The 17,358-nt window shown below is 42.9% G+C and overlaps 1 protein-coding gene across 16 annotated transcripts in view; it reads left to right on the top strand.

Moving 5' to 3' along the window:
- CLIP1 (CAP-Gly domain containing linker protein 1) overlaps positions 1-17,358 on the top strand; it is a 61,845-nt gene continuing 44,487 nt past the window's right edge. For 13 of the 16 annotated variants that reach the window (XM_027651886.1, XM_027651895.1, XM_027651889.1 and 10 more), the window contains exons 1-3: positions 1-127; positions 11,910-12,106; positions 12,551-13,122. In XM_027651886.1, coding sequence (XP_027507687.1) covers positions 12,013-12,106; positions 12,551-13,122 — 666 coding nt within the window. In that variant the 5' untranslated portion in view covers positions 1-127; positions 11,910-12,012. Of the gene's footprint in view, positions 128-467; positions 489-532; positions 699-11,909; positions 12,107-12,550; positions 13,123-17,358 lie in introns of those variants that run through there. The other 3 variants (XM_027651884.1, XM_027651883.1, XM_027651882.1) reach the window with 3 other exon arrangements.

The following is a 17,358-nucleotide window of genomic DNA, read 5'->3' as shown; positions in this document are numbered from 1 at the left end:
TGCCCGCCCCGCTCCGCCTCCTGCGAGCCGGGGCGGCGCCGCTGCAGAGGGGGAGCCGGGGAAGGAGCAGGAGCCGGGGCAGGAGGAGAAGGAGGCGGTGGAAGGAGCGGTGCCCGGCGCTGGCGGGGTGAGGCGGCGGCGCGGGGCCGGGGGAGGTCTCCGGTGGGACCGCGCGGGGCGGCGGTGGCGGTGTGAGGGCGGTGTGAGGGCGGTGAGGGCGGGGGGAGCCGCCGCCGCCTCCCGCCCTGGGGCCTCCGCGCTTCCCGTCCGGGCGCCACGGCGGGCGGGCGCGGGGCGGGTCGGAGGGGACGCGGCTCGGCGCTGAGGGTCCCTGGGGGCTCTGAGGGGCCGGGCCGGGCGGGCCGAGGGCTGTTGAGCGGCCGCCACACGTGCTGTGCCGCCCGGGCCGCCCCGCCGGGTCCGAGCCCAGCGCCGAGGCTCGCCCGCCTCACCCCCATCAGCCCCCGGCGGGACGGGGCCCCGGCAAGGTGCGGGAGCGGCGTCCCCGGCGGGGCTGGAGCCTCCCCGGCCTCGCCCCCCGCCGGCCCTGGGGGGGCTGTGAGGGGCAGGTGGGACACGAGGGGCTGCGCGCCCTGCTCGGGGCTCGCCCTTGGAAACTGCGGCGCTGTGTCTGGTTCTTGGTGCTGTGAGCGGGTGATTCTGGGGAGGAGAGGTGTGAATATTCCTTCTGTTCCTCGGTAAATGCTGACCTGCAATTCCCAGCATCCTGCACTTATATCCTGATATTTCCCTGATGAACGATTTGCCTTATAATTTACCTTGTTGTGGGGTTTTTTTGGTTTTGTTCTCTGCCCGCTCCCCATCCTTATGTTGTTCCCAGAGCTCCTGATTTCCAGGTGAGCTGCCCTTGTATCCCCCCAGGTGGCTCAGCACAGTTCGCTGCCATGTTCTAGCCAGCGTTAGAGCTGCGGGATTCCCGGGAACAGGCGCTGCTCCAGGCCCCTCCTGCTTCCCGCTATAGCACTCGAGCTGCTTCCTCAGGCCATGCAGTGCTCCCTTTTCTGTGCCATAGCAATGGGGCACAAGGTAATTGCTGCTGTTACTCACATGGTAATGTGGCTCCTGCTGCATGAAAATCAGCAGCGAGTTTTCCCTTTCATCCTGACATCTTTGTTCTGATCTTGTGGTTTAAATAATTTTTAAAAATATAAACAAACAGAAGCCAACGCCACAAGAATGTCTTCCAAAGGGAGGAAAATTTAGTCTGGGATTGTATATCTTTGAAAATATGACTGTGAAATGAAGACTTGCCCCTCCCCACCCCTTCACTTACCCCGTGTGCTGCATGGGCAGGGTTTTATGGAAGTTCACAGGTTGCGTTGAGATCTTTGAGCAGAAGGATTTTCAAACATGTGATACCTGCGTTGACAAGTCGGAAGAAGAAAGGAAAGAGGTGCAAAAGAGGAAATGCCTTTCTGGTGGCTGCTTTGCAAAGAAAGAGCAGAAATATGGGTGTAATTCTGAAACCAGCAACGACAGAGAGAGGTTTTTGTGACGTGTGTGTCTGTGTGCACCTGCTGCAACATGTAGAGAGACAGCAAAGCAAATACCTCCCCTCCACCCAATAGCAGCATATCCTAGTCTGAGGAATGTGTAACTGCTCAGGTACAAAACCTCTTCATTTACATGCTGAGGATTGTTAGTTCTTGGTGTAAAATGGTGAGATTTCAGGGTTCTCTTCCAGCCCATACGTGCTGGAATGTTTTCTGTCTGTGCTGAAGTGCACTAAAGCTTTGTGTGTATTGGAGGGAGAGGGATGGGTTGGCTGGAGCAGAAAAGCTTGGAAATGTGACCTCAAATGTCCGTATCTTTAGGGATCAAGAGGGAGATTTTATTTGGCAGAAGAAATAGTTTTATGTAATTTTTATGGTTTCTCTTAAAGAGAAGATCTCAGCTTTCTAGAGAGGGCAGAAAAGCAGCTGTCTTGTATCCTCATCCCAGATGTATCCTGTAGGGAATAACAGCCTCTTTCCTCATGTGATTATACTGTAGGAAGGAGGAGAGCTCCCTGTGCTGATTGCTATGACTTCCTAGAGCTCCTGGAGATCTCCTGAGTTACATTTGTAGCTCTTTACCATCTTCTGAATGTGTGAATATTCCTGGGTAAATACTTGCCTTTATTTACTCAGCTTGGGCAGATTGTATAACTCCTTTAGTGTTCCTCCCTTTATCCTTTTAGCCCTGTTAAAATTTTTCTTGGGAGGGACTGAGACCGTTTCAAAACAGATCCTCCTTAAAAAGAAGCAGAGTGATCTGCCTTGCCAATATGATTTTTCAGAACTGCTTTTCTAAAACACTGGGGTCAAATGTTAGCTCTGTATGTTGAATGCAAGTTTTCTAATGTTTGAACATGACGACCATGAATGAATGCAGCTCTTGTTGAATCCTTTGGCATTCCCTGGGGACTGCTGGCTCTGCTGGCACGTAGGAAAAGTAACTCGCCGGAATCCTTATTGAAGCAGCATGTTTGGAAATGCCTCAGCTGGCTGGTGCTTTGTTATTTAATGAAAGGCAATTATATACTGCATTAGCTGTAATCTCAGCTCCAGTTTCTGCAGGAGCAACCATTTCATTCTGGACCAGCAGAACTCTGGCAGCAGCTCCCTGATGATTCAAACACCTCCTGCCGTGTCAGTGCTTGTCCAGGTGTGTGTCCTCCACACACTTTTATTTTTGCAGTGATGTTGCTCTCGTGTGCCTGACCCTTCCAAATACCCCCAGATCTGGGATCTGGCTCCAGGCCTCCAAAAGGCTGCAAAGGATTTAGAAGATGGATCTCAGAACAGGCTGTACAAGTTTCTACTTTAACACCCACCAGAGTTTTTCCACCTGGAGTGTCTCATCAATTGTTTGTGCAAACTCAGACAGAAGACTCTTGGGTGAATAGAATACATTCTTTTGATTCATAAGACTCTACTGATTCCAGAAGAAACACCATTGAAAGCTATTAATTCCCCTGATCTTTATAATCTTACTGTCTATATTTTTAACTTATTATGAGAGGAAATTGCAAGGCAAAGAGAGGAACTCAGTATTTTATAGAATTAGCTTATTTGACATTGTCATTCTGCTGCTCTCCTTGGCAGCAGCATCCACTCAATCACAGCAATATTTATCTAAGTTCTGAATTTGGGCTTGTACTTTGTTCTGTGCCAGCCCCACAACAGTCATGGTGCTAATTTAAAAGGCTCAGAACATGGGGAGCTATAAAAGGACTGCTGACTTGATGTTTTCCCCGAGTGTGAAACAGTTACAGTTTCACCCAAGTCTATCAAAATGAAATCCTTACTATAAAAAGCAGCATCTTTGTTTCAGCTGCTTCAGTTGTAATTGTATTAAGGAATTTGTGTCTTTGAATGCTTTGGGGTTTGAGGCTGACAGGAGATGGTATTTTCCTTCTCAGTTTCATTTGAACTTTAGAAACTTAAACTTGATGCTCTACTATTCCAAAATCATCATTTTATTGTGACTGAGATTGTAAAGTGATCATTTTATTAATGCACTTACTGAGATAGTTGAAGTGTTTTGTCACCGTCAGAAGTCAGTGTGAACAGTCAAACAAATTACTCTTGTTATTATCAAAATGGAGGGGTTTGGGGAAAGAATTCCCTTGGAAAAATGAAGGAAAAATAGTAAGTGATGATAATGGGCTTATAAAAGAGGTGGCAATTATTTACTTTCTCAGTTGCAAACTTTCTCTACTCCTCAATCCTTGACTCATTCTGTAGGGAATGATGTGCTGAGGAGGATCATGTGCTTTCTGATCTTTTAATAGACCATAGCAGCGATGTTTTTATAATCCATGTGTTCAGTGGCAACTTGAAGTGTTAGAGTTTGCATCATATTAACAGCCATCAGCTCTTCCTGATTAATTAAAGATGGCAGGAATCATTTTAAAGCAACTGAACAGACTGTGTTTGAATTAGCAATAGACTGAGAAAAAATTACCTGCAAATTGCCAGCCCAAAATAGGGGTTTTTTTGCTTTGTATTCAGCAGTCTTCATGTTCCAATGGTTTATTTTTTTACTGAGGATCTGGAGGCATTTAGGAATGTGAATGAGCAGAGCAGGTTCTAGAATGATAAGGTGAGGTGACTTAAAATGTCCTTGATGCAGAATTAAAATGCACAGGCAGAGCAGAAGGTTTGATGAATTACCTTCCTCACAGCATTGCTGTAATATCTGACTGATGCTTTCAGCTCCTAAGCCTCTTACTATCTTTGATCTGATTCAGCTGCTTCTTAGTGTAGTTTCTTACTTATAGGAATTTGCCCCTCCTTCCCCCTTTCCCAGGCATGTGCTGGGAGGATCCTGTTTATACAATTTGCAGCAAATATCCTGCACTTCCCAAGGTAAAAAAAGAGCCATGTGTCTTATTTACCAACTTAGCAATGTCCCTAAAACCCTCTAATTTTCAGTGGATTTGGGTCTCAGTAATGGTTGCCTTCCTGACTATATTATATTTAAATTTTTTATTATCTCCAAACAAGCTGATAAAACCTGCTTCTGCCAAATGTATTAATGGCAATACTCTGGTTTTTCAAGTTGCTTCAGAAATTAGTTGGTCTGGTCTAAAGTTTGGGAGAAACTCAAGACTATTTGAACACAAGTCTCTCTCCTCCTAGTTCACTTACTTCTGTAAAACTTGCAGGAATATCATGTATTTTTTTAAAGATCTCCTGCCTTTTATTTTATTTAGTTGAAATTATCCCAGCAGGTTCAAAATTGAAGCAGAAATACAGATTTGTGGGCAGGCCTGGCTTCCCTAAGTCTGATGTTTAAAAGATACTTTAAAAGTCTTTGGTCCTGAATATAATACGGATCTTTGAACTAATATGGAAAACAGTTGAAGCCATCTCCATGGTAGATAAATCCAATATCTGCTATTGATCTCAGTTAAGAAACAAATCTAAAGTTGCTGGTTGAGCTGTGGGTTCCCATGTCCTTAATGAGGGACAGTGTTTGGGGTGTTTGGATTGATTCCCAAATTCTTCCCCAGTCCCTCTCAGTGCACAGGGCAGGAGGAGCGTCCTCTGAGTTCCTAAGGAAGCAGGATTCACTCTCAGAAGGCACAGAAGCCCAGGAGCTATTTGTGGGTGTCCTCAGCCCCTGGTGTTGGTTGATGGTGGGCTGGTGATGACAAGGGACAGTGTTTGTGTCACAGCCTTGGGACCGGCGGGGACATCCCTGCGTGCCTTTGTTTCACTGGCTGCTTCAGACTAGGGAATCTTTACCCAAAGCAATGCCCTCAAAACCAGAGGTGAAGGGTTTTCCAGGACCTGTGATCCTACAGATACACACTTCAGTTGGTGAGATTTGTCAGCCCCTCTCTGTTGCAGGTTGTGCTCATCACCTCAGTGGCACTGTCAGAAGAGCTGTGTCACAGCCCTGGGCAAAGGGCCCAAATGGCTGCAGCCTCTGGCTTTGTGTTTTTGTGGCAGCAAAAGCAAACTGTGCTTTGAGTTAAAGACCTACTGGAACTTGCATGCAGCAGTAATTTCCTGGAGTTATCCTGGTAGCAACTGTGAGGGCACTTCAGGAGAGCAAGAATTACTTTCACTTTGTTAATTTAATAAACTAAGCAGAGAAACATTTCTTCAAGAATCTGTCCCCTCTGAAATCCATATTTATGTTAAAAACACAGTGTAAAAACTGAGGCTTTAAGGTTCATGTAGGATGAGTGTGTGCCTTTGTGAAGATTTACCTCTCTGCAGTTCCTTTTATATTGGTTGTATTGGATTGGGCTGGAATGAGCTGAAGCAGAATATCATAAGAATCCTGTGTAAATTAGGAGACATTCTTGCTTATTTTCTTACTACATTTTTATTTCCTCTACCAGTATCTGCAAACAACAGATCTGAAAGGTTTGGATTATTTTTTTCTTTTTTTTTTCCCTGCCTGATCAGCTGAGTTTTAAATGCAAATTTTTTTTCTACCTTTAAAAGTGAGTACAAAGTACTGGTTTGATGGACACATACCAGCCCACATGTTTTAATGCTGGCAATGAGCAGAGCATCTATTAACCCAAATAAATATGATTTGATGGCATTTGGCACAATAAACATTGAATTAAATAATGTCTTTTCTCATAGTATTGATGTATCTGAAAACCATATTCAGGTCATCACATTACTTGATTAATTGACATAAAAATCAATGGTTTCTGGAAAACAAAATAAAACTGAAGTTGTGTTTTTAAATGTTCCCTTTCTCTAATTGCTGTGTTGAATGAGTAATCAGATGTCAACTCTTACTCTATTGAAATCTTTCAATTCTTAATTCAGTTTATTTTCTGGTTTATATATAAATTCTTTCTCAGAGTTTCTTTGTTTCAACTTGAATGGTGCCTGAAGATGCCTCCAATGCCACAGTGTCATCACTGAACAGAGCAGTTAAATTCTGGAGCCACATTGGGGTTGGTTTAGCAGTGACCAGGGCAGAGATGTTCCATCAGCACCACAATAATTTGCAGTCTGTGCCTTGCTTTGGTAACAAATGCCTGCGGGGCTTTCTGGGGTGTTGGAGTCTGGGCTTGCTGCTCACTCAATAAATGCACAGGGCTGACAAAACCTCTGGGATTTGCTGAGGGTCAGAGGGAAGTTCCCTCACCATTTCAGTGGATCAGTGCAAAGGGACCTCGATGGGAATTCATTGCTCCAAAATAGTTGTATTTCAGTAGTGAGTGGCCTGGAATACCAGGTGTGCTCATTCCAGAGGAACTCTGTAAAGTTAAGGCAGGGGAGGCTTCCAAATCCAGCCTTCTGGTTTAGCAACTTGTAATTGTACAGAACTGACTCTGCAGCTGAGACACTTACAGTGGATATTGTGGGCAATATTTCATTGTAAATGTAACCCAACGCTTGCAAAATGGTGATTCAGCCTTTTTGGTTGCCCAGGAAAAAATAACCTCCAACAGACCCAGGAGGCGGCAAAGGAGGAATCAGGATCAGGAAGATTTTTGTTCCAGGATTCAGCTTTTCTCTCATTCTGTGCTGACTTTGCAGTTTTCCAAACATGAGGAATCTGGCTGTGGAATATGAAGTAGAGGAGGACTATCCTTGTATTCCCCTTGGAAACAAAACAAGGTGGTGGCAATAGGAAATGCTGTTTAGGGAGAGTGTGTGAGGCTTTTGCTTTCTGCAGTTTATCTCTCTGCTGTGCCACCTCATCCAGAATTGTTCCTGTAGGGATTCTGGTGGGAATGGCCCAGTCTGGTCACTTTGGGGACCTGCTGAGCTTGAATTCTTCTCATTCCCATCTGAACCTTCCAGAACCTGGGCTCTGTGATCTGACACATTCTTGCACACAGAGGAATATTCCTAAAGGGGCAGCAAACAACCAGCAGTGCAACGAGAAGGCATTGATTTTGTTCAAAGCAGAATTATGGTTGTATTTTTAAATTGTGTATGAATAAATTCAACTAAAGGCATGAAGTGGTTTTGTAAATATGCATACTGACTTTTTACAGCAGTGTAATATCAGCCCAGGAGACTGCAAGTATGACTTTGGGGAGCTGTAGTAGGAATTAGATCTGAATCAGGCAGAAGATGTTTATGTGCTTTAGTTTTAAGATTGCAATAATTTTAGGAGTTGTGTTTGTGAAGGGTCAGAGCTCTTGGAGTAACTCATGGACCAGAGGAGAAAACTTTCCAGGTTCAAAATTCCAAGTTACTTTCTCTAAACTCAAAACACTTGAGGAATAATTCATGAGCTCTGCAAGCTTGGGCACAGTGGCATGAACAAGAGTATGAAGCAGATATTTAAGAAATGCTGCTCAGACTGTTTCAAACATGATGCTTCTTGTGGTGAGTTTGTCTTTCTCCCAGGAAAGTGAAGTTACTGTATTGTGGTGGCCTTTGGAATATATTTTCCATTTAGCTTTTCTACAGAAGGGATTTTCTATTTTGGTCATGTCACCTTGTCTTGATGGGATGGTCAGAATTTGATTTTTAGATACCTACTGTTGATGCCACAGGGATTGCTGATGGGTTCTAGATCCCTGTGAGATTTTTCAGCAGTTACCTATTCTACAAACCCCTTTTAGAATATTTACTCTTTATCTGTTAGTCTGAATGTTTATATGTATTTTGCAAAGCACCTCTAATCTCAGCACAACTAACAAATGATGCTTAGAAATGCCAGGCATTTTCCAACAGTATTTAGCTTGTTAATGGTGTTAACAAAGTTAAATATTAATCTTTTCATGTGAAATGTTTTGAAGAAATTGTTCATGACCCGTAGTGGGTGATGATGGGTTAAAATAATTGGCTTGGTTTATTATCCAAACAAACCATGGGTGGTGTTCCAGCCCCAGAGAACCCTGCCCAGAGTCAGGCTGATGTGTCTGCCCACAGCAAACAGGGATTAAACACTGTCCTGACTCCATTCAAACATTGTGCTGCTCTGTTCTGGAATATCCTCTTTGTTTCTGCACCAAAGGGATGGACAACTTGCTTCTCTCCATGGAAACACTGCATCTGTTCCCTGGGAGTTGTGAGGAGGGATGTTGGCAAATGTTCCTTCCTTAAATTGTCATCACTGTTTCAAATATTTTACTTTTAGTTCTGGCACTACCTGTGCTGGGGAGGGAGAGAGTTGTGGCCATGAGCTCATCAGGTTTAACTAAGCTCAAAGAACAGCTGGACTTAATGATTTTAGACATCTTTTCCAGTCTCAACTATTGTGATTCTATTGCTACTCTTATTTTCTTGTCATGACTGTAGTGCTAAGTACATTAGACTTTAACTTTTCTCCCTATTTTCTTATTTACTTATATTTTAGTTGGTTTTGGAGTGCCAGTTGTTGAAAATAGTCTTGAAAGAAAGGTTGGACAGCTGCTTTCTTTTTATTATAGGAATTCCTTTTGTAGCAGTTGGGAAATACTCTGCTTTTATAACCCAAGCTTGTGTGGTTACATTTTGTTTATTTATTTTTAATATCAACTTCCCAGCAGAATTCATATCTGTTATCACATTAGTAGGATTTATTTACTTACACCAATGGTTCTCAACCTGTTGCTTATGGATTGCTTTGATCTGTGCACTTAGAGGTCTGTAAAAGGTAGAAAAGAATATTATTAATCAACTAAGGGGCCAGTGCAAGGATTCTTGTCTGCATTGGGTAATTTTTAATAGTCAACACACACAAAAAAAATCACAATTAGTTTGAGAATGTAACATTTTCATGTTGTGTGAAATCCTGTATTTCCAATAAGGACACAACTGTAAAGCCTGTGTTTAAAATCTTTTTATGCTCAGTTACTAATTGGTAGAGCTTTAGTGGAATATATTATCAGAGTCTTTCTGGACCTTTCCTTAGGTTCCTGAGATGATATTTTGAACCATTTACAGTTCATACTTTGCCTGTTGGTTATAAAGATCCTTTTTCAGGAGAGCTGAGACGCATCCAAGGAGGGAAAGGGAAGGAATGGGGACAAGTAGGGAACTACTCTGTTTGCACTAAAATGAGATCATTGACATCTGGGGCCTGTTAGGAAATGCTGGAGTGTGTGATTCTTAAAATCACTTGATGCAAATTTCTGTGCTTTCAGTGTTTGATAAGCTCCATGAGGCAATGCTGCTGTGAAGGTCCTTCCCTGAGACCCAGAGTTGCTTTTTAACTATGGAAATAAGGGAGTCACTTGCCAAAATGTGTTGCCTATAATTTTAGCTTCTATTTTGTTGTAATTAAGCTATGATTTCAGCAACTCTGAAACCAGGGCACAGGGATTGTGTTACTTCTGGCCTAGTTGAAGGCCTGTGTGTTGAGAAGAGCAAATGACACAGCAAATATATAACCCATGACTGGGGAGGGCAAGATTAAAACATGAATGAGTTCCCTGAGCCAAGAAATGCAGTGTTAGAACCTTCTAACTTTCTGTTGAGCAGAGGCTTGTTAATAAGTATTAATAAATAATTGCCTGAAACTGGAAAAATGTGATTTTGGGTGGTAATTTAGTGTGTGTTTTCTTGTGATATACCTGTCCTTGCTCAGTGTAGATGGTTATTACCTGTGTGATGCTGGAATGCTCTTTTGGGGCAAAAAAAGAGTTAGAGTATGGAAAAGAATGTCAGAATGCTCTAGGACAGTTCCAGCTTCCTGGCTTTAGGAGAAATCTTCCTTAAGGGAGCCCAGATTTCCATCAATTTAGTGTTTGGCACTGACAGAAAAGACCATGAACTAAAAAGACCTGACCTTGATGCTTCTTGTTTGTCTGTATTTGTGCCAAATCCTTCTTTATCGTGTACGGTTTTTCCGTTCCATGGATTTGGATGGGTTGAGGAATGTAAGGGAGGCATGGAAATTCTGACTTTGGAGGGAATAGGACCTGCAGCCTGAGGAAGGACAGGTAGAGAGCACATGCATGAGATAAAAGAAGTCCTTGGCATGTAAGAACAGAGTACAATTTTAGAAGATTTCTAAAACAAAACGTAAGGAAATATGATGCTTTCAGACCATCATTTTCATGGAGCAGAACTGGAATTGTAAACAAACACAATATATGCAAGGTTAAAATATAACATTATTGCAGCCTTACAAAAATGCCTTGAATTTGGTGTGTCAGCTGTTGAAACAGCATAAGGAATGTTCTCTTTGGTGTTGAGGTTCCCAAAGCAGAGTGTGCCTGACACTTCCTTTCCACGGTGAATTGATTTTTACGAACACTGTTAATAATACACGAGGGGGCAGCTCAGACTGGCAGTAAAGACAGGCTTGGTTTATCCCCTGAGTCTTCCTGCTGCTCCTTCAGTCAGGTTCGTTTTCCCTTTAACCATTCTGTGCTCCCAGCCTGCACCTCTGGGCACTGGGAATGATGCTTTGGGAATTGTGCAGCTGCCCAGCTTTGTGCTCTGACAGGTGCCAAAAACGCTGAGTAAAGGGCAGGACCGAGCCCTGCTTTGTAGTTCTTGTTTGTCGTGTTCTGAACAAACAGTTGAGCAAACTGTGTTCCTTTTTTCCCCTGCAGGTCTTTGTTGAGGTGCTGTTTCAGTGGCACTGCTGTTCTGGCAGTGTCTTAGAGAAAACTCAGCAAACAGCCAAGCTGCTCATGCAGAACATTTATTCTTTTGAAGATGGGGCAGAACTGTCGCCTTGAAGTTCAGCTTTGAATTCATAGCAAGGAGAAAAATACAGATTTTTTGCTTTAGGTGAAAAGCCTTTCTGAAGCTTCTGTGATCAGAGGGAAGATGCTTCTGTGGCAACACATAGTTCCCTGAAAAGCTTTTAGCTGGCTTCCAAGTTGGAGCAGGGCTCTGTCCCAGCAATGTTGGGAAGAGTCCCTCCTCCTCAGAGCTGGGGACTGGGAGCCAGAGGATCTTGTGATCTGAGCTCACACAGCTGAGCTGGTGTTTGCTTTCCACTTGTCATCATCCAGCTCTTGATCAATTTTAGCTTTTCAGTTCCAATCTCACATAAAAACCTTACTCTTTTTATCCTACAATTCCTTTGATTTCCCTTGCAGTTCTCCACTCTCAAGTTGGTTTTGCTGGGATATTGCAACACTTGAAAAAATAGGACTTTAAAGTCAGTGTGTGGAGTGATTAAATCTATGTGTAATGTTAGTTATGCTGTTAAGGGCTTTGTTTTTCCTTCTTAAAAAGGAAAAGCAGTTTTAGTTTAAATCTCAAGATGAGATATAAACTACTTTTATTTGAATCTCGCGATGAAAAGAGCACCACGCAGCAAAGTGAGTTATTTTGATGCTTTCAGTTCAGACGTGGTGTGTTTTAATAGGAAATGGCCTTCAAAAGATACATTTAAAATGCTTTGGTTTTTACTGGAAAGCAGCTTTATAATGCATTTCATACACAGACTTTGTGTATATGGAAATTCCTTCTGCTGGAGTTCAAATACTGATTTTTATGTCATGTCTACTTTTTTATATACAGGTTTATTCCAGAGGTGAAAAAGCTTGAAGAATATATTTTATCCATGTTTGGGAAAAGATAGTTGCTACAGACAAGGGGGAGAAACACTGGGATTGATAAAAAGATGAGTATGTTAAAACCAAGTGGACTTAAGGCTCCTTCAAAGACCATCAAGCACGGGGGTACATTGCTGAAAACACCTACACCTGTTGCAGCTGGTAAGGAACAGTCAACTGTCTGAATTTTTACTTATCTTCTAACAAAAAGTAGCTTGAATACTGTGAGAATACACTATTTTTACTCATTACACCAAGGGGTTTTTGCTTGTATTTATGGTCTGAAAAATTAAATGTACAATTTGCAAAAAACTCTGAATTTACTAATTGACTGTGATCAAGTTGTCCCTGAGGAAACCTTGTCATGGTAAAAATACTTGGGTAGTTTTTGAGGTAAGACTTGTGATTTCCACAAGATTTTTGGCAAAACCTTCATTAAATGCATGCAGTGTCTCTGCCCTTAGATTTTGAATTACTGCATTCCAGAGTTTTCATAAGAAAATTTGGATTTGTGCTCTTCCTGCTTTTCCAAATGCGTTGACACTGAGTAACGATGCTCTTTGGAGTATCAGTGTGTTTGATTCCTGTTGTTTCTCCTGGTTCCAGCTGCAGCAGAAAAGGCAGTTCCCAGTGAGAAGCCCCCAGGCCCAACCCCTGCAGATGCCCATGAGGAGTTTGTGGACGATTTCAGGGTCGGGGAGCGCGTTTGGGTCAACGGGAACAAACCCGGCTTCATCCAGTTCCTTGGAGAAACCCAGTTCGCCCCAGGGCAGTGGGCAGGGATTGTCCTGGATGAGCCCATCGGGAAGAACGACGGCTCCGTGGCCGGAGTTCGCTATTTCCAGTGTGAGCCCTTGAGGGGAATATTTACCAGACCATCCAAGCTGACGAGGAAGGTTTTGGCAGAAGATGAAGCCAACGGTACCCAGACCTCCCACCCTTCCAGAGCCACCTCCCCCACGTCCACATCAGCTGCCAGCGCCGTGTCTTCGGCGGCTGCTGCGCTTCCCCCGACAGGAATTCCACAGAAAACCTCCCCGCTTGCTGCTAAGGAACATGCAACTCCTGCTCAGATGAGCAATCTTTCCAAGACTGCCAGTGAATCCATATCAAACCTCTCCGAGGCCGGATCGCTCAAGAAAGGAGAAAGGGAGCTCAAAATTGGAGATCGAGTTCTGGTAAGATTGATTCCCCTGCAGATTCCCCTGCAGCCTCTGGCTCTGCTTTGCATTGTTCGTTATCATTTCGACTGATATTCAAAACTTTCCTGCTGTTTCCTGGTCAAAGTGGTGGAAATTTATGCTCTGGTTTTCTTTTCTGTAGTGTCTGCTGTGAACAAGCTCTTTGCCTGCTGGAGGAAGGTCTTTGCAATACCGAGAGAAAATGATTAATTTGGCAGTTTTTAATCTGTTGTGGTTTTGAGTATTTAACAACGTATGTGTAGCTTATCTCTCCATATCCTCAAGAACAACATGCTAAATAATGAACCAGGCATGTGAGGCTTCCATGCAGCTCTTTTGCCCTGTCCAGGGTCGTGTCTTTAGAAAGCAAACAGGTCAATAATTGATTGTTCCTCAGTGGTGATGGGCAGCAACAGGAGCAGTCACATAATGCCACTGCTCAGTCACATAATGCCACTGCTCACCCAGGAATTCTGTGTCTCCTGGTGATGTGCCACGTTACTTGGCTGCCCTTCCCAAATTCAGAACCCTGAATGCTTCTGCTGATGTATCATTTCACCTTTTTAAAAGGGAGCTAAGCTTTGTTAAACATTTTTATTTAAATAATTAGCCTAGAATGATGGTGTAAGCCTGTAATTTGGATCGATGCAATAGAGCATGGAGCATTTGTGATGGTTGATTTGATAGACACCAAGAAAAGTGGGAAACCCTGCCTTGGAACAGTAGCCTTTGCTTGAAAAGGCAGTGGAAAGCTGGTGGTGTGTTGTTTTGTGTTTTATTCTTAATTTAAAGACTATGTATGTAGCTGCAAATGTAACTGGAATGGCCCTTGTGTGCTCAGCAGATCTCTGATCACTGTAACAGATCTGAGGTTTGACTTCCTGCCATGTGTATTAAGCTGAAGAATTGTCTCACTGTTATTTTGATACAATCTCTTGTTATTTACAATATCATTTTAAAATCTCCATTAGGTAAAAGCAAGGGCAGGTACAGGTGTAGAAAATTCTCTCGTCGATTTTACTGTTTGTACTGCATTGCCCCACCAGACAATGACTCAGCAGTAAAGGTGGATTGATATTTAAATTTTATTGTATTTTTAAAGGAAGAATTTGACACCTCTTTCTGTTTAAAGAGAGCTTAAAACACAGGGCCAAGTTGAAGAAGGAGACAAAGGTGAAGTGAGGGCAGGGGTTGGCTGACAGCTGGATTTGGGCTGAGATGTGTTTTCTTGGAGTGCCAATGGAAACAAAGATTTACCCTTTATCCCTGGCTATTTCTGGCAGAGACTCCAGCCCTGGTGTCCTCCAGACAGAATCAGGGTTTAACCACTTGTTGGCCTTTTCCTCAAGGACCTTTGTGAAACTTTCTCAAGTTTCTTTGTTCCTTGGCTCCTCTGGGGTGTCCTCCTTGGGTGGGACAGTTCTCCAGTGCCTGTGAAGGCATCACTCCAATTTTCCTGTATCTAATTAGTGCAAATTACAGAAAAAGCACATCCTAAGTGCCACAGTTTGATAATAATAAGGTCCCAAATTCTGTTTGTTAAGTAGGACAGGTTAAACTTAGTATTTCATCCTCTCTGCTACCTCTGTTTGCCTTAAGTATTCCTCTTGAGTCATCAAATGGTAGTTTGAGGTTTTGAGGCAACAGCATGTTGGTGATGCACATCTGTAATTTCTGTGCCAGTATAAAACACTCTGGAATAGGAATGTTAAAGGGACAGGATCCTTGTCTGCTGGTTTTTAACACTTTTGGGTCTTGTGCTAATTATTTGTTGTAGATCCCAGACTCTGCTCTCATCATCTAACAATAATTCAGATGTAAATATATTAAATCACCAGGTTAGTGCAAATAATGCTAAACTTGGCTGCATAATCCATTCATCTGTTAATAATTTTATTCCCTGCCACTGCACTCCTGTCCAGCACTGTGGACTGGAGAGTTGAGGTGTCACTGAGTAATTCTGGAAACTGTCCTCAAGCAATGATTGTTGGGAAAGCCCTGCCTGTCACTTGCTGTAACTTGCTTGGCCATTCCTGCTCCAGCAGAGGTATAAATCCAACTGGAATGCTCCGTGTGATTTGGGTTTATTTATGCTGACAGCAGTCACTCTGCAGTAATATGTTCTCCAGAAGGATGAGAGGCTGGATGGAGGTTGTGTCCTCCCCTCTAAGTGACAATGTAGTGCCACAGCCACAAGACATGTTCCAGTCTGACTGTACCATTGCAGGGCTACAGTGACTAAATGCTGCAAAATTCCTCAGTTCTTGCAGCTTGGAGCAGCTGCTGGTGGATATTTCGTGAAGGTTCTTAGTAATGATGATTATGGGCACGTGGGGAAAGCAAGTGCTGGGAATTACACCTTGAAAATGGTGAACCTCCAGCTGTGCAGCACTGCAGTTCAGCACAACAGTGGATTCAGGATAGACAAAAGCTCACTTGGGAGTCTTATTAAAATAGCTAGATGGAAAATTATGTCCTTCAGGGCGGATTTGTAGATGGGGAGATGTAGCTCATAAGCCAGGATTACATTCCAGAATGCACTTCAGATGTGGCTCAGGTTTATTGATCTCAGTGTGTGATCTCAGGGTGGGGAGTGATGATTGTTACACCAAAGTATTTCAGTCTGTTATTTTTTTTCCTCTAACTTGGATTCTAAAATATACTTAGTAGGAGTCACCTTGAAGGGATCAGTTCAATGATTTTAAGTTTCTTTTAGTTGTCGGTAACTGGCTGGGTTTGGGTGATCATTCAATGAGAAAAGTCAAACCATACAGCTGGTTTCTGTGCCCAGTCTGGGTTATCAAGAAACCAGGGGCCATTCTGACAGCATTTACTAATTCACATCTCAGCTTGGCCTCCTTTTTGCTTTCCACAGATGTAAACCTGGCACAAGTTTGAACCTGAAATGTTGGGTTCAAAGCATTTCAGGCTTGGCCAACTGATGTTTCCCAACAGCTGAGCTTTGTTGGAACATTTTCCTTTTCCTCCTGAGACGTTTGTGCTGTTCCTCCCCTCAAAAGCATCTGTCAGCTCCTCACATTTACTTGTGTGTTGTCACAGCAAATGCTGCCTCAGTGATGTTGGGGTGAGGTATTTTGATTAAATCTTGAGAGTTAAAGCTCTGGTGCATGTTCTGTATTGTTTTATGTGGGTAGAAAAGATGTCTTGGGCTTATTTCTTTGATCTCTAGTTGTTTCACCACTGTTTGTGCACTTAGAATTTACCTGATGCTACGTGGTCCCGTCTTAGAGTCCCCTCAAATTTCTTTAGAACTGATATCTTTAAAAAATACAAAGATTTAAATAATAAAATCCTTTAAATAAAGGAAGCTTCCCATGCTCGTATCCCTGATTTATTTGAATATGAAGACAGGTGCCCTACACAATCTTACTTTAATTCAGACAACTTAGGAAGAATAGTGATTACATACAGATTGTTTGGGACACTCATTCAGAGGGAAAGAAATTCCAGAGAAGGAAATAAAATTTCCAGACTTGGGGGGGAAGAAAAGAAATGGCAGAGAAAGGAAATTCCACTGCAAAAAACAAATAGAGCTTGGAGGTGATCACCTGGATATTCTCAAAACCAGGCTTAGAGAGTCTCATGTGAGGCTGTGCTGAAAAGTGTGATAGATGTGGAGATAAAAAGATGGAAAACAAGCAGCCTTGCTTTTTCAGGGAGCAGAAAACCTCTTTTCCCAAAAGACCTTGTATATTAAAACAGAAAAATTTCGTTGCCATCAAAACAGCCAGTGCTCCAAGGTATGGGATGTGTCAGCTGAGCTGTGTTCTATGGATGCCTGTGGAAAAATACTTGTAGATTTGCTGCAACGATCAGCTGCAGCTTTCCCTGTGTTTTCCCCTCAATTTGAAGATGACATGTTCAGTAAATTGGCTGTTAAATTGAATTGTAAACATCAGAAAAATAACTCCTTGGAGACATCAATGCCCCTGAGGGAAATATAACAATCATGGAGAAATTCACCTTGTCCTATTGTCTTAGGATTTCTCTTTCCTGAGATTCCAGAGGAGTCAAAGCCAATCAAAACCAAATCAAACTAAAGGGATACACAAGCTGAAGTATTATAGCCCCAAATGGGTGTTCTAGTGGGAAAGGAGAGATCCTTTGATTTCTGTAGTTTACTGCTCAAAGATGATTAAGTTGAAGCAGCACATTGTCCTCTGCAGTCTTGGGAGTCTCTGAGGATAAATCTGTCTCCCTCAAATCCCAGTT

This window comes from Corapipo altera, unplaced genomic scaffold, assembly GCF_003945725.1.
Source record: "Corapipo altera isolate COAL_440 unplaced genomic scaffold, ASM394572v1 67, whole genome shotgun sequence".
Classification (NCBI taxonomy): Eukaryota; Metazoa; Chordata; class Aves; order Passeriformes; family Pipridae; genus Corapipo; species Corapipo altera.
Note: the sequence above shows the minus strand (reverse complement) of the source record. Positions and strands in the feature narration are given on the sequence as shown.